Source organism: Anabrus simplex, chromosome 3 (genome assembly GCF_040414725.1).
Source record: "Anabrus simplex isolate iqAnaSimp1 chromosome 3, ASM4041472v1, whole genome shotgun sequence".
In the NCBI taxonomy this organism is placed as follows: domain Eukaryota; kingdom Metazoa; phylum Arthropoda; class Insecta; order Orthoptera; family Tettigoniidae; genus Anabrus; species Anabrus simplex.
Genome location: NC_090267.1, coordinates 330,924,138 through 330,947,152, shown reverse-complemented (window position 1 = coordinate 330,947,152; position 23,015 = coordinate 330,924,138). Strand labels below are relative to the sequence as shown.

At 38.8% G+C, this 23,015-nt stretch overlaps 1 protein-coding gene across 1 annotated transcript in view; it reads right to left on the bottom strand.

The window, feature by feature from the left end:
* The window catches only part of LOC136866327 (GMP reductase 1), a 123,880-nt gene that overhangs the window by 16,231 nt on the left and 84,634 nt on the right, over nucleotides 1–23,015 (bottom strand). Inside the window, exon 5 of the mRNA XM_067143177.2 lies at nucleotides 9,574–9,776. Coding sequence (XP_066999278.1) covers nucleotides 9,574–9,776 — 203 coding nt within the window. The remainder of the gene's footprint in view (nucleotides 1–9,573; nucleotides 9,777–23,015) is intronic.

Here is a 23,015-nt window from a genome sequence, read left to right as displayed (position 1 = left end):
TTACAGAACTAAAAATTTGTATATGGGATCTCCTTTAAAAATAAAGAAACGCGTATTCTCGGAAAATCCAATGAAAGGGGGGGGGGGAAAGAATTCTAAAATTAATTGACCTAATTGTATGAGAATACATACATCTAATAAAAAGTAAAGTTGTTACGGACGTGAAAATTGGTATTTTGATCTCCTTTAAAAACAAAGAAATACGCGTTTTGTGGGGGAAACCATATTGGGGGGCGGGAGTGGAAAGGAGTTGAATTCCTTTCATGAGGACACATAAATCAAAAACTGAAGACGTTAGAGTCGTGATAATTGCTATTTAGAAGATCCTTTACTATTAAAGAAACAAGTATTTTTTGCCGGAAAATTCACTTAAGGGGGGGGGGGGGAGAATTGTGAAAGGAAGTAAAAAAAAAGCGAATTATTTTTATGGGGATACTTATATCTCAAAACTCAAGGTAATAGACGTGAACATTGGGGTTTGGAATCTCCTTTAAACATAAAGAAACACTCCTTCTTTTAATTTTTTTTTTGGGGGGGGGGGTAAATAAACTTAACGGCGGTGGGGTGTAAAAGGAGGTGAGACCAATTGATTTTGCTGTTCATAATGTACTTATAAGGAGCCTCCGTTGCTCACGCGGCAGCGCGCCGGCCTCTCACAGCTGGGTTCCGTGGTTCAAATCTCGGTCACTCCATGTGACATTCGTGCTGGACAAAACGGAGGCGGGACAGGTTTTTCTCCGGATACTTCGCTTTTCCCTGTCATCATTCATTCCAGCAACACTGTCCAATATTTCATTTCATTTGTCATTCATCGATCATTGCCCCAGAGGAGTGCTTCGGCAGCCGGCACAATTCCTATTGTCGCCGCTAGATGGGGCTTTATTCATTCCATTCCTGACCCTGTCGAATGACTGGAAACAGGCTGTATATTTTCGATGTACTTATTCTGATCATAAACCGATGTTTTTAATCTTTCCTTCGGAGAACGTTCTTATAGTACAGTAGATTCTCCTGGCATATGAATAAAAATTTAAACACATTTGAAATAAACGATAGGAATGAGATTGGCCGTCCAATTGTTCACCTCTATAATAAGGTCAATAATGCACGGAAGTATGTCATTCGTATCGCCAGAAATCCCGCACACTTGCCTACGCGCCACATTGGTGCTGGTCACATTCTCAACAATAACAATGGCAGCAGATGTAATTTACCGCCAAGTAGCGGTCTTGCATCTTGCTGTGGGGTCCGGAACATCTATAAAATAATAATAATAATAATAATAATAATAATAATAATAATAATAATAATATTAATAATAATAATAATAATAATAATGTTCTGGATCGTCGTCAAATGTGCGGACCGCGGTGGAAACGGGTCCTGGGCGGGTAATGACTATGAATGCAGTCTGGCCGCGGGTTCAGTACCGCCAAGGCACCCAAGACGACACCACGCCGGATCTCCTGAAGGATTTGTTCCATATTAAAAATGCTTATAAGAAAAGATGGCAAAGATTTAGGGACCCAACTGACAGGGTGGAATACCTGGACCTAGCCTGGGAAGTGCGAAATCGATTGCTGGAAATACAGATTGAAAAACGGGAGGAAACTTGCCATAATCTATTAGAAAACGAGTCAGATCGCGAATTTTGGCGGATTCTCGCAGAAAACGATTCAGATCGCGAATTTCGGCTGATTATATATCTAAAACAACATTCAATTATAAATTTCAGTATAATACCGTAGCGAAGCACGGGTATCTTGCTAGTTTAATATAAAATATCATGATGGGTTGTGAAACTTTCTTTTTGTTGAGGTGTATCTCCTATCATTGGACTGTGTGTAATTGATGCCCAGCCTTCTTTTGATTTTCATTGCATGCCTCTAAGATGCATGTTGTTTGTTGGATCCATATTGTGTATAGGCATGGCTTTTATCTTGTCCTGTGGTGATCTGAGATAATCCCTGTAATTTTGTGATTTTTAACTAGTTTTAATATTTTTTGTGTTAAGTGATTTGGTTTCTTCTTTTATTGAAATTTTTCTTAGATTCTAAATTTATGCTACCTGAATAGAAGAATAGTGGTTTATGGTCTCACCATCAATATTACCTTCTCAAGAGAAAGGATCTCAAAAGTAATGTCTTTAAATTTTATTATTAAATTTCATTAAAATATTATCTGGTTGTGGTTAATTCTTTTGACTGATAAGAATTTTTCCTAATTATTGAGCATATCTACTCCCTCTTTATTATTTCGTCCTTTTAGCCTTTTTATGGGCTATTTTTCTCCACGTTTTCCACTTAAATTATTCCTGTGTTTTTGCTAGTTGAATGGATTGGTAAGTATTTTTCCATTGTTATTTACCATTTTATCATGCTTCTCGTCCAAATGTAACTGTGTTACAGCACCTGCAGTTTGGCTCCCTGCTTCAATTGGACGCACAGATCCCTCCTGGTGGTTCACAGGGGAGGGTACTGTTCTTATCAGGAATAATTCTTGACACACTTAACTAGCAGCTTACAAAGTAGATATCCTGAATCCACCTAACTTTGTTCTTATACAGCAGAGTGCATAATAACGTAGCAACAAAGGGATAATTTTGTTAGTGTGTATCTGAGAACGCACCATACTGGTTTTGCTAGTTCTAGATTAGAATTTTTTTTTACTAAAGTGCAATGCTCGGAGAATATATCAAGATTAAATGATCCCCCTATTCCAATTTGGAAACACTAGTATTACTAGATACATATAGTGAAGTTACTGAAGAGTGGAGTATGAAAATAAGCAAGGACAAGAGTAAAACAATGGTGGTGACATGGAAGAAAGACAAGTAAGAGGAGTGATAAAATTGCATAATGAGCTATTAGAAGAAGTAGAAAGCTTCACATGTCTGGGTAGCATACTGTCATAGGATGGAACAATAACTAAGGAGGTCACAACAGCGTAAAAAGACAGTGAGTTGGCCATTAGGTTAGAGGCATGCAGCTGTGAGCTTACATTTGAGAGATAGTGGGCATCCCTGAAGATGGTTTTCCACGGTTTCCTCATTTTCATACCAGGCAAATGCCGGGGCTGTACCTTAATTAAGGCCACAGCCACTTCCTGCCCACTCCTAGCTTTTTCCTATCCCATCGTTACCATAAGACCTACCTGTGTTGGTACAACGTAGAGCCAATTGTTAAAAAAATAAAAATAAAAAAATAAAAATATTTAAAAACAGGGTAAAACGTCAGGAAGGTCCTATCAGAGCATGACAGACCTAGTATGAAATGAGCAGGCAATAAAATAATGCAAACAGGTGTTGTACAAGACCTATTTTGTCTCAGTTTTGACATATGGGTTAGAGACTTGGATCGCAACTTCTAGAGAGGAAAACAAAATACAAGGAAGTGAAATGTTTTTACAAAGCATGCTCCAATAAAACAACTAAGGTTCGTATAAGGAACACAGAGCCACAGGACAGGCTGAGAATGGAGAAACTACAAGATATAAAATGATGTCAAATTTCCCTATGAGAAAATCAAATGAACATAAATATGTCTTATGCCTCTCGGTCATGACCATACATCGATAGTTGCTAATTTCAGATGATCGCCAGCCATAAGACATAGCCTGCACAGTTGCTAGGTAACACAGGCCATCCATCCATACTCTACATTACAGCCTGCATGGTTACTAGGTTCTGTCACACAGTTTATTACATGACACTTATGTTTCAGAAATGTTTAGATGACCTCCCCATATTTATATCAATAGACAGAAATAAGTTGAAATTGGTATAGCCAGATCAGAAGGATGGAGAAAGCAAGAATTCACAGAGCAATGCTCAAATGGACAGTGAATGGAAGGAGACCTAGGGGTCCGCCACAGAGAAGATGGATACTGAAAGTGAAGGAAGGAGTGAAGAGAGAAGAGCTGTTGACATGTCGAGAGTATTAAAAGAGGAGCATGGCAACATCCATGGTCAAAACACTGGCATCTAACTGATTACATAACTGTACGCGCCCGAGACCAACGCGATGTATTAATCACAAAGGCTCTAACAAGTGCTGATGACTACTGGACGGACCACCGACTTACATGGTCCACGATGACCCTTCACATCCACGAGCAGCGAAGTAAACAGAGGAAACTTACGAGACCTAAAATTAACACAGACCGTCTCAAAGATCATAGCACTAAAGTAAAATTTCAACAACTCCTAGGTGATAAACTGCCAGATGAATATCCTGAAAGCACTGAAGAACACTGGGCAACACTGAAGACTGCAATACTATCAGCTGGTGAAGAATCGGTAGGACACCTTAGGGTCAAAAACCAAGACTGGTTTGATGAAAATGACCAAGAAATACAGACTCTAATAGACAAAAAGAGAGCAGCACATCAAGCTTGGCAGATCAATCCTAGTTCACTCTCTAAGAAACGAGAATATCAAGAAGCGAAAGCAGATGTTCAGAGGAAAACCCGTGTTCTGAAAAACAGCTGGTGGACAATGAAGTCTCAAGAAATGCAACATCTAGCTGAAACTAACAACACTAGAGCTTTTTTCAGCATGATAAAAACAGTATATGGCCCAACATCTCAAGGATTAAACTCTCTTAAATCTAGGGATGGTTCTACTCTTCTAAAAGACAGCAATTCCATTAATGCACGATGGAAAGAACATTTCCATGAACTGCTGAACAAGGATCCAGAGATCAACATAGTAGAAATTCTGAAAATGCCGCAAAAACGTACAAAATCTCACCTTGGTGAAGTACCTTCCTTACAAGAAGTTGAAAATGCCATTAAACAGCTCAAAAATAATAAGGCTGCTGGATCAGATGGAATTCCTGCTGAATTTTTCAAGGAAGGTGGACGAATTCTTGCTGAACATACATTAATGCTCATAGTCAAAATATGTTACACTGAAACAATACCTCCTGATCTCAGAGATGCTCTGATAGTTACGATCTTCAAGAAAGGAGACAGAACTGACTGTGGTAACTACTGTGGAATTACCCTTCTATCTATTGCTGGGAAAATACTCGCTCGAATTCTATCCAACCACCTGATACCTCTCTCTAAAGACTGCTTACCTGAAACTCAGTGTGGATTTCGACCCAATCGCAGCACAACAGATATGATTTTCTGTGCTAGACAAATGCAGGAGAAATGCAAAGAACAACATCTACCTCTGTACATGGCATTCATAGATCTTGCCAAAGCCTTTGATTTGGTTAAAAGAGATGCCCTGTGGAAGATCCTAGCAAGAATAGGTTGTCCTCAGAAGTACATAAATATTCTTCGATTGCTGCATGATAATATGAAGGGCATGGTTCTTGTCAACAATAACCCTGGAGAAAATTTTGAAATCACTGCAGGCGTGAAGCAAGGTTGTGTGATAGCTCCCATTCTGTTCTCAATATTTGCTGGGACTATACTTCATCTTGTTGATGGGAAACTACCAAAAGGCATAGAAATCGAATTCAGGACTGATGGAGGTTTATTCAATCTCAGTAGACTACGAGCCAGGACCAAACTTTCCACTACATCCATAATTGAACTTCAGTATGCTGATGACAATGTCGTTCTTGCAAACTCTGAACATGATTTACAAGCAATCTTAAATGCATTTGATGAAGCTTATACAAGTATTGGCCTAAGCCTTAACATCTAAAAGACTCAGATCCTTTACCAGCCTACACCCAACTCCATCTCCGTATGCCCTACAATCACAGTCCAAGGCAAAGTTCTGAAGAATATAGAACTTTTCTCATACCTTGGCAGCCATCTCTCAGCAGATGCAAATCTTGATGATGAGATTCAACACCGTCTCAAATGTGCTAGTATGGCTTTTGGTCGTCTTCGGGTAAGGGTCTTTGATAATCATAATATCAGCACTCAGACCAAGCTTTATGTGTACAAAGCTACCGTTATACCATCTCTTACATATGGATGTGAAACGTGGACTACCTACAGGAGGCACATACGATGCCTGGAAAAATACCATCAACGTTGCCTGAGAAGGATCCTGAGGGTTAAATGGAAAGATCGATGTACTAACATCATTGTTATGGAAGAAGCTAACTCCACTAGCATTGAGGCCATGATTATCAAGCACCAACTTCGCTGGACAGCCACATCGTTCGCATGCCTGAATTCTGTCTCCCAAAACTAATTATGTACTCCCAGCTAAAGGATGGTCATAGAAAAATTGGAAGACCACAAAAGCATTACAAAGATGCACTAAAAACCAACATGGAAAAGTGTCAAATGAAAACTAACAACTGGGAAGCTATGGCACATAACCGCACAGTCTGGCGTCGCAATGTCTGCGAAGGAACTCAGCGTTTCGAGCAAGAAAGGCGGAGAATAGAAACTGACAAGCGCAATGCAAGAAGACAACATCAGCTCATGAAGAAAAACCAAACTACACAGCCAGTACCTAACAGAACAAATGTGTGTCAAAAATGTGGGAAAATCTGTGGTTCTAGGATTGGCCTCTACAGTCACCTAAGATCTCACAAAAACTAAGTTCTTCAGGAAGACAATCATACTCGTTTATGAGGGATAGCTCATCAGTAGAAGAACACACAGAAATGTAGGTCACTGATCCATTATCCTACCCAATAGGAAGTCAGATAAAGAGAGTGAGAGGAAAATAAGAAAAAATTGCTAGGATGTTATTACTCTTTTCTCTTACCCTACTGAAAAAAAGCTATTGCATGTACATATTTAATACTGAAGAACTGTTTCAGTGACACAATAAGAACTGATTCATTAAACCTTGGTTAACCAATAAATAATAAGAATTTATTGCAGCCAGATGTCCATATAATGGGATACAACAATAGGTTTCAAGGTTACAAAATAAGCATGAAATATTGTCACACTATATACTGCGATTCACAGATTCTCGACGCGGTTTATTCTTTGCTATAGTCAACTATGCTCTTTTCCCTTTTACTACACAGTGTTATGTGGTATTTGTCGCATGGATTCTCACACAGAAAACATATACATTCTTTGTTCGATTCATGATATTTTATGTTTTTGCAAATTTTGTGATGGGAACCGTGTATGGTGAGTCTAGTGATTACGTTTCTTAGTTCCTGATTTTCCTGTGTCCATCGTCTATCGGTCATTGCTTCCGTTGCGTAAAAATCCAGTGGTATGTCCTGTTGTTTCAGATGCTTCTGCTCAAGTACCTTCTCCATTTGCAGGGTAGATGGCAGGTGCAGTTTGAATCGGAGGTCTTCTATATAGAAAGGTTCCCTTGCTAATTCACAGATTAGTCTGGACGGTGACGATCTTGCCACGCCCAGTGTTCTCTTAAGGAATCGTGCTTTCACTTTTTCTATCGTGGTGAGGTCTGTTGTGGTTAGCCTTTCCCATATTATCTCTAGGCCGTATGAGATAGTGGGAGTTATTTTGGCGTGGAAGTGTGTCACTGCTGTTCGTAGTGAGAGTTTGGTTATGTTCTTCAGATCGTATATTCCTCTGATGGCAGCTGTTGCTCGTTCCTTTATGTGGTGTCTGAAAGAGTGGCACGTTGTTTGCAGGGTGACGCCGAGGTATTTGTAGGGGAGATTTCCATTGTAGAATCGACAAGCCCAGCAATAAAACGAGGGCCATGCTGAATATGCTATACGAAGAAGGATACACCCTGATCAACAGACCAGACGTCCGACTCGTTGGCTGAACGGTCAGCGTACTGGCCTTCGGTTCAGAGGGTCCCGGGTTCGATTCCTGGCCGGATCGGGGATTTTAACCTTAATTGGTTAATTCCCATGGCACAGGGGCTGGGTGTATGTGTTGTCTTCATCATCATTTCATCCTCATCACGACGCGCAGGTTGCCTACGGGAGTCAAATAGCAAGACCTGCACCTGGCGAGCCAAACCCGTTCTGGGATATCCCGGCACTAAAAGCCATACGATATTTCATTTTCCTGGCGAGCCGAACCCGTCCTGGGATATCCCGGCACTAAAAGCCATACGACATTTCATTTCAACAGACCAGACGAAATAACCTACGTTGCTCATAATGGCACAAGTGTGATCGATCTAGATTTTTACAGAGGGAACATCTCCATACGGTATCCTAGTGGTCTTTGGACGACATCCTCTACACCACTTACCAAACATATACCCATCAGGATGACCATCACACTCAAACAACCCAAAGAAAATGCGCCGAATAAAATAACCAAAAGAACTTCCAGAAAGATAGACGTCAATTCCTTAAACAGCAACACTAGAGCAATATATGAAGCTATATAAAGCCAACAACATAAACCATTCGTTGGTAACGATACAAGAAGCCCTAAAAGCTGCAACCATCCCGGTCATACAAAGGAAAGCCAAACCATGGTTCGATACAGAATGCTATCTGCTGCAAAATGAAGTTTTGCAAGCCTTACATGAGGCCAAACTACATTGATCATTTTCAATAATACAAACATTCTGTAGTAACAATACGAATGATAGAGAGTCAATTTTACATTTGATTATTGCCGTGCTTTTCTGACTTGACTACCATTTTGTTGAGGTTTGAATACCTGTAGTAAGCCTTACATGAGGCCAAACTACATAAAGAAAGGACCGTTATGAAAACATACGCAGTCAAACGTAAAGAGTACAAAGCCATGCTGAAAGCGAAAAAAGCTCTATATATAGAAAATCAAGCCGTTAGGGAGGCAGAAGAAGCACTTAAAGACCCTTATGTAGCCACCAGGAGAAAATCCAATAGAAAACAAGCGGAAATCCAAATGGAAGTATGGGAAAAGCACTTCTCACAGATTCTGAACCTAGCACAATTGCAAACTGCATACAACACTACCCACCACACAGGAACTAGCCTAATCTCACAATTCACAACAGAGGAAGTGAGAGCAGCAATAAAGGAGACAAAAGACAGGAAGGCGACTGGCCCAGATGGGATCTACAACGAGATGCTAAAAGACTCAGCAGAAACACTAAGTGAACTATGGACAGACCTGTTCAATAGATGCCTATCATCAGGGGAAATACCAGACGAATGGAGGAAATCCACAATAAAAGTCATCTACAAAGGTAAAGGCGAAAGCAACGACCCACACTCATACCGTGGTATTGCCCTGGAGAATACCATTTTCAAAGTCTTTACAAGCCTAATCCTCAAGAGAATCACTCTGGCACTAGATCCAATGATCCCTTAACAGCAATTCGGGTTCAGGAAAGGAAGGTCCACCTTGCATGCCGTAAGGAATTTATTAAATGACATAGAGGAAGCCCTTAGACATCCCAAAGGAATATTTCACACAGTATTCGTAAACTTCACAAAAGCTTTCGACTTATTGACCAGATCAAAGCTTGTTCAGAAACTGAACATACGCTAACGGAGTACCACAGATACGCAGAAGACATGGTCCTGGGTTCCCCAAACTGGCAAGAGCTACAGAAAGTTAACCAATAAATATATACACACAGAAAAGGCTTTATAAGTAAAATACTAGACTTTCTAGTGGATTTTCATGGATGAATAATTTCTCTCATTACTTATTAGCCAGTGAAAGCCTAGAGATAAATATACATCAATAAAAACTAACCTGTATTCTGCCACACCGCCAGCATATTTCTCCATGGCAGTGGATGATGACATTCCATAGAATAATTTGTACTTGCGGCCATTCTTTTGAATTACTTCTCCACCACATTGATCATGACCAGCTAACATACCACCAACCATAACAAAATCTGCTCCTGCACCGAATGCTTTCGCCACATCTCCAGCGCATGTGCAGCCTCCATCCTAACAACAATTAAATTACACTGTACAGTATATCTACCTCAACTTACTGAAGATCGAGCAAAATAAACTTTAAGTTCAATTATCAACATGGTTGAAAAATATTCCTTATGAATAAACTAATGTTTCATTACATAAACAAAAATACAGTAAAATCTGTCTAATTAAAATTATCATGAGGTGTCTGAAATTCAAGAAACAAGAGAGAGACAAAATTCATCAGTGGCAATACAACATAATGACGATAATGATGGTGGTAGATTGTTTGTTCATAAAAGGAATTAAAACAAATTCGTAATAAGAAAAAATATACATAGATTTTCATTGCAAACTTCTTTGCACTTCAATGTTCAGTAAGCTAGCACCTGTGAAAGAACTAACTGGCTCCATTTTATAGGCTAACACAAACACTGAACCATCTCTTAACTTGGTATCATTGATTACTGAGACTGAACAACATCTCCTAAATCTCTCTCCGCTTCTACAGGTACAGCACAATCACAGTAAGTCAGCACTTTTGAGTCATTAAGGTATCCAACTGGAATTTACAAGCTAGAATTTCTGATTTATAAATATGATACTGTTCAGGTTCAACCAACAACCAAGGATCCTGAATATCATGCACCGACCTCACAATCTGCCTCCAGTTACTGAAATTGTGAGCTGCTTGAACCCAGTTGTCCATGGACCTCAAGTTTCTGAAGGTCTTTCAGCGGTCCATCTTCCTGTCGTTTTCCAGATGTACCGAGTGGACGAGTTCCTAGTGGGACTGCTTTTAATCTGGATGTGGTTGAACATGCAAGCCACGTGTACTGCCCATAGCAGTCTTCTACCTTTAATTCTTTGTACAATGTTGGATTGGTGCAATACATCATGCAACTTTTGGTTCTTCAGCTTTTCTCATTCTGCACGGGTCAAATTTCCGCTTGAAGAACATCAGTTTCTTTTGGTCACTTCTTGTCAAGCTGAGGGTCTGTACTTCATAAACAAATACAGGAACTATTATGACACTGTATGCTTTGATTTAGGTCTTGGTCGATAATGTGCAAGATACTATAATCTATCAGCTTCATGATAGTTTGAGCACAGAAGTATGAAAGATGAGAGTTTTCCACCTAATCAATACTTTATTTTATAAAGTGTCTGAAATTCTGATTACATTAAAAGACAGTACCGGTTTCGACCTGTTAAATAGGTCATCGTCAGCTGTTGATGAACCTGCTTATTCAATAGCGACTGTACAGAATAAAACATTACTAAGATTAAACATGAATATCAATATTCTAATAAAATGCTTAATGTAGGATATATACATATGGTACAGTTTTTGAAGTTAAAAGGCTTTGACTTCCTATAGTCCCATGAATGTCACATATACCAAAAATTATATTTGCAATAATGTTAAAAATAGGATGTGCAAGATGTCATGATCAGCTGTATTATGTTAAGGAGCATTTATAATCTGCTGACTGATCTCCATCTTCAGGTTGTTCTGATTGTTGTTGAAGCAGGTACTCAAGTACTTGAAGTTCTCTACCCTGGCCAAATGGTTTTGTCCTTGTATTTCCTTTCTGTTGCTCCCACCGTCTGCACTAACCTGTCATAGTGTTTTATCATTTTGTGTGTTCTATCCTTGTCCCTAATTTTCTACTTGCAATGAATTATGTTTGTACACTTATTTGTTTCATTTGTATAGCATGTTAAACTTGTTGAGTCCTTCTTCTTCCGTGTTTGTCTCATGTTTCTACCACCCATATTAACTCTTTATCTTTTGTCTTCTCCTTTCATGTATTTATCCAACTTTCTTGTTTTCCTACCTCAAAATTATCTTGGGTCCACAACAGCTGAAAGCAGCAATGACTTTCTCCAATAACCTACCCATAATTCCTCAGTATGGTATTCTGTCAATGTTTTTTTCCATACCTATAAAACATAAGATTAATTATTCATTCTTCCCAGAGTTACTACCTGCATACTGAAAATCTGCCTTTAGCTGTGGCATCCTACACAACCATTAACTTTCCCTATCTTAGCCTTAGAGAGATAGGGGAAGAACGGAATATGATAACTGAAATTGTAAAACAGAAAATAAAATTTATTGATCACATCTTGCTGCATGAGGAGTTCCTTTGCAACATCACTGAAGGAAGAATTGCTGGAAAAAGAGGAAGAGGATGACCCAGAGTTTCTTATTTCAAGAACCTGCTTCTGCGGATGAAGTGCAAGACCTACACTGAGTTGAAAAGACTGGCTCAAGATAGACATCTATGGCTGCAGCGACAAGGCTTAGACTTTAGAATATGATGATGATGATGATGATGATGATGATGATGATGATGATGATGATGATGATGATGATGACGACGACGACGACGACGACGACGACGATGATGATGATGATGATGATGATGATGATGATCTTCCACTTGAGATATTCTTGTCTGGCACATCCATGCTGCAGGGATGGTCATCCTTCACTTCAGTAGGCTGGTGTAACAAGATGACTAAGTTCAGGCTGGAACCCAGTCCATGGGGTATAAAGTGGATTTCATGCCCAGGGTTACAGGTTAAGACCTCAATGGCAATCTTTGCAGAGGAGACCTTTGGTATGGCGAAGATGGCAGATGAGGCAACCCATCTTCACTGGGGTTAATTGAAAGAGGACACCACTGCCGTGTGGAGAAGAGGGATCTTCAAAGGCTAAGAGAGTAAACCCCAAACGAAAATCCTCATCTGTGTTAGGCCTAGCAAGTCAGTAGTTTGAGTACTAATTTATTGCTTTCAATACTAGAACGAGCCACGGATCAAAAGTTACACCAATGAAGACTCCTCTCCTTATGCGCCTGAAACAAATGATACCCTTTGGAGTCTGAAGCTCATTCTGGGAATATGAGAAGGGAACCAAAATGTGAAGAACGTACAAGGACACAAAATTCACTCAAAGACTTGAGGATGACAGCAATGGAAAGAAGGAAATGTTATATGTAGAGATGGGATTTATAGGTATGAATAGGTTAGAATGCAAATGTATTTAACTAAGGCGCAAGTGTCATATACCCGCACGACAAATCTGGAATGAAATTTGCGTAAATATTAGTGATCTGAACTATCAGAACCCCTAAACCTTATGCGACTCAGCAACATTACTTTACAGTGGCTAGATCACACTTGCTCCTTGTCAAATACGTTTGCATTCTAACATAGTCATGCCTATAATTCCCATCTCTAATTATATGGATTAGAGAAAAACAAAAGATTGGATAGTGAAGATATAAAAGTAACCGAAAGAGAAAGTGGGTGCACTGTCTGGGATTCAGAAGGGATCAGAGAAGAGATGAAAAATTACTTCAATAGAGTACTGAATGGCAATAAGAAACAGAGGAACAGGAATTAACGGATTTGCAGTGGAACAACAGCCCATTACCTGGTAAGAAACTGAAAATGCCTTGAAGATGACAGGAGGCAAGTCAACTGACCCAGAAAAATCAACACCAGATATGATCAAGGCAGCAAGCATCCAAGGAATACAGTGGTTACATTGTCTGGCTCCATGGCTAAGTGGTTAGCATGCTGGCCTTTGGTCACAGGGGTCCCGGGTTCGATTCCCGGCAGGGTCGGGAATTTTAACCATCAATTGGTTCATTTCTCTGGCACGGGGGCTGGGTGTATGTGTCGTCCTCATCATCATTTCATCCTCATCATGACGCGCAGGTCGCCTACGGGAGTCAAATAGAAAGACCTGCACCTGGCGAGCCGAACATGTCCTCGGACACTCCTGGCACTAAAAGCCATATGCCATTTAATTTCAGTGGTTACATCGATTACAGGGAGTCATTTGGAGTAAAAAAAAATACCAGATGACTGAAAGAAGGGGATTATAATACCAATGTTAAAAAAGGAATATATTATAATAATAATAATAATAATAATAATAATAATAATAATAATAATAATAATAATAATAATAATAATAATAATAATAATAATAATAATGTTAATTGCTTTACATCCCGCTAACTTGTTTTATGGTTTTCAGAGACACCGAGGCGCTGGAATTTAGTCCTGCTGGAGTTCTTTTACATGCCAGAAAATCTACCAACATGAGGCTGATGTATATGAGCACCTTCAAATACCAGGATCAACCTGCCACATTGGGGTCAGAAGGCCACTAATCCTGGCAAAGGAAGTAGATGAAAGTGTTACAGTTATAGAGGAATCACCCTATTGTCACAATGTCATAAGATATGCGACAAGATTATTAAAAAAAAAGATTATGCTTACTGTTGAAAAAACAGTCTGAAGAGAAACAATATGGTTTCACAAGCAGAAGACAAACAATTGGTCTTATAATTGCACTAAGACAGTTAATGGAAAAGTACTGGGAAAAAGAGAAAGATCTCATCATTGTATTCTTGGATTTAAAAAAAAAAGCCAATGACAGTGTAAGATCCGAGATTGCTTAGAAAAACGATGGTCCTGAACTCCTTTATAAGAAAGATCCAAATGCTATACGAAGAATGCAAAAGCTGTGTACAAGTGGGTAATAGAAAATTAGATTGGTTCTAAACAGACAGAGGAGTGCAACAGGGTAGCACACTTTTCGCATTAATTTTTATAACACTTACAGGTGTTATTTAGAGAAAATCAAAGATACAGGAAATGGGGATCTCAGAGAAGATTAGATGAATGGAACTCTAAGTTTAAAAATTACTGGCTGGCAGTAAGTACGAGCAAGACTGAGGCAGTAGGTATGAGCAAGACACTTATGCAGTGCAACCTTATGCTAGAGGGAGAGAAAATTGAATGTGTGGAAGTATTCCGCTGGGAAGTACAATATCAAGTGATGGAAATACCAAACTAGAAGTGCAGAATGCAGTACGAAAGGGATTCAAATTCATCCACTAGCATGGGATAAGGGAGTTTCTGTGAGAGCCTAGAGACACTGTTTAAAACATTCATTCATTCATTCATTCTTTTATTTAGCTTCCATAGACTGTACAATTAAATATTTTGAAATATCCCAACAGTATAGGAGTTGTTGAGTGATTTCCTAATACTAACAATAATATATGCACAATAATAAACATTTTGAAAAAGAAGAAAAATACTTCAATGTTAGGACAGCACATCTTAATTTTTTAAATAATAAATAATATTAATAACCAATATTTACAAGACAAAATAAAAATCTATTGGTGTGGTGTTAATAATATGTGCATAATCAATGTGAATTAACATATTTTTAAAGCTATATACTAGATATTAATAACATTTACAAGTGAATAAGTAATAGCATTATTCCCAGCACTTCATCATGTATTTTTCTGTACTATAGAAGCAGCTACTCAGTAGGAGATTTTTTAAAGCTGTGGTAAATGAACTGATGGGACTAACATCTTTAATCTCATTTGGAAGCTTATTATACAATCTGTCTTAAGGCAATGGTTTTACTCTTGTGCTTGATTAAAATATTATTTCTTCTTCACATCTGGTAAATGTGATTGTCAAAATTCTTTCTGATGAGAGAAATATTTTTTTCATGTGTAGAATGCAATGCATGATCTAATATGCTCTGTACTGGGAGTATCCTTAGTCTCTTAAATAATGGTCTGCAATGATCTAACCTGTTACATCTCGATATAAATCTGGTAGCTCGTTTCTGTATTCAAAAAATAACATCAAGATTTGATTTGTAGCAGCCCCAGAGACCAATAGCATAAGTGATGACTGAATGGAAATATCCAAAATATGCTATTCTAACATATTCTTCACTACAAATATTAGACAAAATCCTTAAGGGGGCCCATGACCTTTCGATGTTAGGCTCCTTTAAACAACAAGCAGTAAGCAAATCCTTAAGGCAAAACAAACAGAACTCAGAGACTTCCCTATTTTTTTAATATGACAATCCCATCTTAATTTTTTGTCTATATGGACACTTATAATTTTGTGGTCAACGTATTTTCAATTGCTTTTGCATTTAATATAAGGTCATGGTTTTTTTTTGCAGTTTTGTCATGGTAGATAGATGCCTTGAATTCCATGTATTAGGTCTTTTTTAACTTCCTTCAGGCTAGCAACCCGTCGGAAGGACATTTGATTGCTTTCAAGTCTTGCAAAAAGTAAAATGCAAGACCGTAACGGGACACATGGTCCAATACTTGGAAGGAAGATGATGATGATGATGATGATGATGATGATGATGATGGGTCTTTTTTAAGTACAATGTTCATTTGTTTTTCCTGAACCATGATTCTTATCTAGACAGGACTGTATTTGCTGTAGTTTCTATAGACATAGGGTCAGGATTATTAATAATTATGTTTGTATCATCAGCATACAGAACTGCAGTTTCTACTTGATTAATGTGAGGAAGATCATTCACATAGATCAAGGAAAGAACAGGCCCCAAAATACTACCCTGCGGAATACTTAAGTCTATGTTTTTTACCTGAGAGTTATATGTCTCATTATGCCCTTTACTGTTACAATGTGTAATTTCAACAAACTGGGATCGTTTATCCAGGTATGATCTAAACCAGTCATTAACAATTCCTCTAACTCCAGCCTGATATAATTTGTGCAACAATATTTCATGTTCAACAGTATGAAATGCCTTTGAAAGGTCAAGAAATAGTCCTATCACTGTTTCATCATTATCAGGAGCATTTACGACCAACTGCCTATCATGGCATACAGCCTGGAGTGCTGCATAATTAATAAAGTATAAGTGAGAAAATTACAAATGTGTCAGAAGACTAGGGTAGATAAAATTAGGTATAAGGGGATGTCAGAAAAGACATGCAGGTGGGCCTGTCAATGGCAAAGAGACTGAGCGCTGCACGACTCAAGTGGTTTGGACACGTGAAAAGCTGAAGATGTTCCTAAGGAATGAAACATGTTCTACAAATAATTAATTTGCTCTAAGCAAATACAGTATATAGTATCAAGCAGGTGGAAGTTTACCTTTATTAATTTAATGTAAATAAGATTTGATATGGGAAATGAAGCTGATTTCTTGCAATTCGCATTACTGTTCATTTTGATGGCATTAGTCCATTGGGAAGTTGAAATTCCTTTCTTGGTTGTAATCCAGGTGTTTGATTGCATCCACTCTGAAAATGCAGCACTTTTTCCAGGGTGTAGTGGATTTTTCCATGTTTCAAACCACTGATTTCTCAGTTACTTCTGAAGAGTCTGTAGCTTAGCTGTAGATTAGAAGTGAAGTCACAGCTTCTTAGACTACCTTTTATTTCTTACTGAAAATTTGATTGTACCAGAAGTGGATCAACAACGGAATCCAGCCTTTTACAGATGTTGTGTTGAAAGACAGCTTCTCAAGACGCTCTCATAATCCCCAAACCATGAACTTTGGCTACAGACCATGCAGTCTGTACAATACATTGGTAAACTAATTATTTCCTTTACTGTATTTCTGATTAATTTACTGACATCCATGTCTAAGTTTTGATAAGGGTTCACACTATAAAGCAGGCCCTCTCAGGGTACATTGCGCTTGGTGCATGCACTATGCGTGGTGCAAAAGACGACTTCCCTTCATTGAACAGAGTGCAGACCCCGCACTCCTAGATGTGGAGCAATAATGCTTACTCTCTCTTTCCTCACGCCTGTCTCGCTCGCTCCCCCTGTCTCCCTCTACCACACTTGCTCTGTAGCGCTCTAAATCCGAGCTGACTTGAGCCAAGTAGAGCCAAGCTTAGCCGAGTAGCCTAGAGACGAAGCGTTGGTCCGAGCTAAACCGAGCGAGACCAATGCACAGTGCACGGAGCTCTTGCGCCTCGATTTGCCCCCGTGAGATTTTGGACATTTGAGAGACCCTGCTATAAAGGATAAATCAAACTGGGCCAAATATAATGAAATGAAAATGAAAATCCACAGCCTGTTGCCAGTCATTCGAGTGGGTCAGGAATGGAATGAATGAAGCCCCCATCTAGCAGCAAGAAAAGGAATTGTGCCGTCAGCCGAAGCCTATCGCACTCCTCTGGGGCAATGATTGATGAATGACAGATGAAATGAAATGATATTGGAGAGTGTTGCTGGAATGAAATATGACATGGAAAACTGGAGTACCCAGAGAAAAACCTGTCCCGCATCAGCTTTGTCCAGCACAATTCTCATATGGAGTGACCGGGATTTGAACCACAGAACCCAGCGGTGAGAGGCTGACGCACTGCCGCCTGAGCCACGGAGGCTCTGGGCCAAATCTATTGATTTAATTTTAATTTTCTGATCTGGTTTACAAAAAATTAAGTTCACAAGTCTCAATAAATTATCATTTAACTTAGTCATAATATGTTTTCCTCCTCTGTGAACCATGTGACCTTGCTGCAATGGGGAGGCTTGCACGACCCAACACAGCAAATAGACCAGCCGTAGGTGCAACCATATCGGAGGGGTATCTATCGAGAGACCAGACTAACGAATGGTTCATCCAAAGGAGGGTAGCAGCCTTTCAGAAGTAGCAAGGGCGGCAGTCTAGATGATTGACTGGTATGGGCTGGTAATAATATTTAACATGGCTTAGCTGTATTGACACTGCTACACAGCTGAAAGCAATGTACAACTACGTCCTTAACTAACTCCCAATGGCATGCAAACTGAGCTCGATAGCTGCAGTCGCTTAAGTGGGGCCAATATCCAGTATTCGGGAGATAGTAGGTTCAAACCCCACTGTCCGCAGCCCTGAAAATGGTTTTCCATGGTTTCCCATTTTCACACCGGGCAAATGCTGGGGCTGTACCTATCTAAGGCCACGGCCGCTTCCTGCCCACTCCTAGCCCTTTCCTGTCCCGTCGTCGCCATAAGACTATCTGTGTCAGTGCGACGTAAAACAACTAGCAAAAAAAAAAATGACATGCAGTTCTCTCTCTGTGAATTAATGATGTACTGATGATGGCTTTCTCATGGGTAAAATATTCTGGAGGTAAAATAGTCTCCCATTTGGATCTCCGGGAGGGGACTACACGAGAGGGTGCAATCATCAGGTAGATGAATACTGACATTCTGCGAGTTGGAGCATGGAATGTTAGAAGTTTGAATTGTTGTGGTAGTTTAGAAAATCTGAAGAGGGAAATGGATAGACTAGAATTAGATGTAGTTCATATAAGTGAAGTACGTTGGCAGGAAGAGCAGGATTTTTGGTCAGTCAACTACAGAATTATCAACACACAAAAATCACATATGGCAAATGCAGGAGTTAGTTTAATAATGAATAAGAAAATAGAAGAGCAGGTAACCTAGTATGACCAGCATAGTGAACAAATTCTTGTTGTCAAGATACACACCAAACCAAGGCCCGCCACACAGTACCGCAGTCTATATGCCTACTAGTTCAGCAGAGGATGAAGAAATTGAAAGAATATATGAAGGGATAGAAAATTGAATACAATATGTAAAAGAAGACGAGAATCTAATTATGATGGGAGACAGGAATACAGTGGTAGACCAAGGAAGAAAAGGTAATGCCATAGGAGAATTTGGACTGGGACAAAGGATTAAAGAGGAATTCAGCTGGTTGAATTCTGCACCAATAATCACAATTTAGTCCTTAATACTTGATACAAACAATTGCTATGCATGTGGACAAGACATGGAGATAAAGGACGGTACCAAATAAGACTTCATTATAATGATGCAGAGATTCAGAAACCGTTGCAAGATGTTCCCAGGAGCAGATGTGGACTCTGACCACAACATGATGGTCATGAAATGATATCTAAATTTGAAGAAATTGAAGAAAGGAAGGAATGCAAGAAGATGGGATCTTGATAAGTTGAAAGAAAAGAGTGTGAGGGATAGTTTTAAGGAACATGGTGCACAAGGACTAAATGAAAAGGCTGAGGGGAAACACAATACATGAAGTGTGGACAGTCATGAAGAATGAGATCAGTACGGCTACTGAATAAAATTTAGGAAGAAAGATAAGATCGAGAAAGAATCAGTGAATAATTTGGGAGATATTAGGCCTGATTGATGAACGGCAAAAATACAAGATTGCAAAAAATTATAAGTGCAGAAAAGATTTTTCTTTGCTAATGGCTTTATGTCGCACCGACACAGATAGGTCTTATGGTGACGATGGGATAGGAAAGGCCTAAGGTACAGCCCCAGCATTTACCTGGTGTGAAAATGGGAAACCACAGAAAACTATCTTCAGGGCTGCCGACAGTGGGATTCGAACCCACTATCTCCCGGATGCAAGCTCACAGCCGCGCTCTCCTAACCGCACGGCCAACTTGCCCGGTACACGCAGAAAAGAATACAAGCAATTAATGAATGAAGTAGATAGAAAGTGCATGTCAGCTAAGAAATAATGGCAGAAAGAGAAGTGCAAGGATGGTGAAGATTGTATGGTTATTAAAAAAAAAGCAGATAAGGAACACCAGATACATGACTATTAAGAGCTCAGATGGTAAACCAATCCTAGGGAAAGAAGGCAAAGCAGAAAGATGGCAGGAAGATATTAAACAACTGCATCAAGAAGGTGAGGTTATTCAATTTAGTGTATAAGATGTATGATAAGGGAAAAGTTCCATCTGATTTTAGACAGAATGTTATTATACCTGTTACCAAGAAATCAGTTGCTGACAGGTGTGAAAACTACTACACTATTAGTTTAGTATCCCACTCTTGCAAAATTTTAATGTGTATTATATACAGAAAAATGGAAAGACACACTGAAGCTGAGCTGGGAGATGATCAGTTTGACTTAAGAAGAAATGTAGAAACACATGAAACGATCCTGACTTTACGTCCGATCTTAGAGGATCGAGTTTAGAAAGATGAGCCTATGTACATGGCATTTGTAGAACTAGAAAAGGCATTCAATAATATTGATTGGACCAAGGCATTTGAAATTCTGAAGGTGATCAGAATTAGATACCGAGAAAGAAGAATTATCTACAATCTGTACAAAAATAAGTCTACAATGATAAGAATTGAAGGCTATGAATGAGTAGCAGCAATCCAGAAAGGAGTAAGGCTAGGCTACAGTTGTCCCCCCTCCTTTTCAATGTTTAAATATGAGTAGAACAGGTGATAAAGGAAGTCAAAGAGGAATTTAGAAAAAGAATCGTAATCCAAGGAGAGGAAATCAAATCTCTGAGATTTGCTGATGATATTGTTATTTTATATGAGTCTGCAGATCCGGAGAAATTGCTGAATAGTAGGTACATAGTCTTGGTGAAGGAGCACAAGATGAAAATAAATAAATCCAAAACAAAAGTAATGGAATGCAGCCGAATGAAGTCTGGTGATGGAGGAAATATTATATTAGAAAATGAAGTCTTAAAGAAAGTAGATGAAAACGGTTACTTGGGTAGTAGAATAACTAATGATGGCAGAAGTAAGAAGAACATAAAATGCAGACTAGCACAAGCAAGGAAACCCTTTCTTAGGAAAAGAAATTTGCTCACTTTGAACATTGATATAGGAATTAGAAAGATTTTTTGAAGACTTTCATTTGGAGCGTGGCACTGTATGGAAGTGAAACATGGATGCTAACAAGCTCATAAAGAAAGAGAATAGAAGCTTTTGAAATGTGGTGTTACAGAAGAATGCTGAAGGTGAGATGGATAGATTGAATCACAAATGAAGAGATACTGAATCAAATTGGTGAGAGGAGAATGATTTGGTGAAATGTGACCAGAAGAAGACACAGAAGATGCCCAGGTTTTGTTCAGTTGGTTTTTGAGAAAAATTTAGACAGTAAAAATGGCAGGGGTAGACCAAGATATGGATATGACAAACAGATTAGAGTAAATGTAGGATGTAGTAGTTATGTAGAAATGAAAAGGTTAGCACATAATAGGGTGGCATGTGCTGCTGCATCAAACCAGTCAATGGACTGATGACCCAAGCAACAACAATATTCTTTTCATCTAATATTAGTTTTTTGTTGAATGTAATACCAAAATATTTAATGTTTTCCTGCTTATCCTAATAAGGACGTTCATGCTTTGCCCAATTTCAATAACTATTGCTTTTGATTTAGAAGTATTCAGTATGAACCCTTCTTGAGAAAGGTATTTGCTTGCTGTATCAATCATAAGCACTGCTGGTTTCTTATCTTTAGATATTAATGCAATATCATTAGCAAATACTAGTGCTGTCACATTGTCGAGATCTTACACAAGATTGTAGCCAAATTGAGAAGTATTTTTTAAGTCATTTAATTCCCTTAATATGAAATTAATTGCTAAATTAAACAAAAGAGGTAATAAAGACAATTTTTGAGCTACTCCCCTGCAAACTTGAAATTTCTTAGTTTGAGTGGTCGCGTCTATTTCCACATGAATTGTATCTGAAAAGAGATATTATTAAATACCTCAACTTCCTAGGAACAGATGTCAAATTTAGCATATATTCTAGGTGGTTATGACCAATATTATCAAATGCTTTGGATATATCTAGAAAAGTAATGGAACAACTCTTTTTCCTTAGTATAGCATCTTGAAGACGAATGTAGACCAAATATGAGTTTATGAATATATCTGGTGTAGACACCAAACCTCTTTGTTGAGTTGATAAATCAATGAAAGGTCTTAATTTTTCTCTCCAGTGTTATTTCAATAAGCATTCTTAAAATAGAGTAAACTGTTACTGAATGCCAGTTACTATGTATCCTGCATGAACAATGGAATCTCAGCCAAGACAGCAAGGCAAGAATTGAGCATGTGCAAAACACCTTCATTAAAATGAAGAAACTCCTCAGCAACCACAATCTCAATCCAGATCTGAGGCTACGAGTGGTCAGTGGCTATGTATTTCTCACCCTATTGTATAGAGTGGAAGTGAGCACTCTCACCCAGGCCCTGTACAAGAAGCTGGAAGTCTTCAAAATATGAGTCTACTGGTGGATGTTACGTTACCTCGTGGACTGAAAGAATAAGAAATACTGAGGTGATGGAAAGACTAAACAAGAAGACTCAAGTACCCCTTTCTATAAAGAAGCGGAAACTTGAATATTTTAGACTTGTGATGCGGAATGAGAAGTACAGGCTCTTACAATTAATGATGCAGAAGAAGATCTCAGGACAATGGAGATGTGGCCAAAGAAGAATCTCCTGGCTGAAGAACCTGAGGGACTGGTTCGAGATGAACACAATGTCACTTTTCCATGTGGCACACTCAAAGACTAGAATAGCCATAATGATCGCCAATCTTCAATAAAAGACGTGATGGTAAGAAGAAGAAGACAGGTACTACTTACGTTTGGGTCTC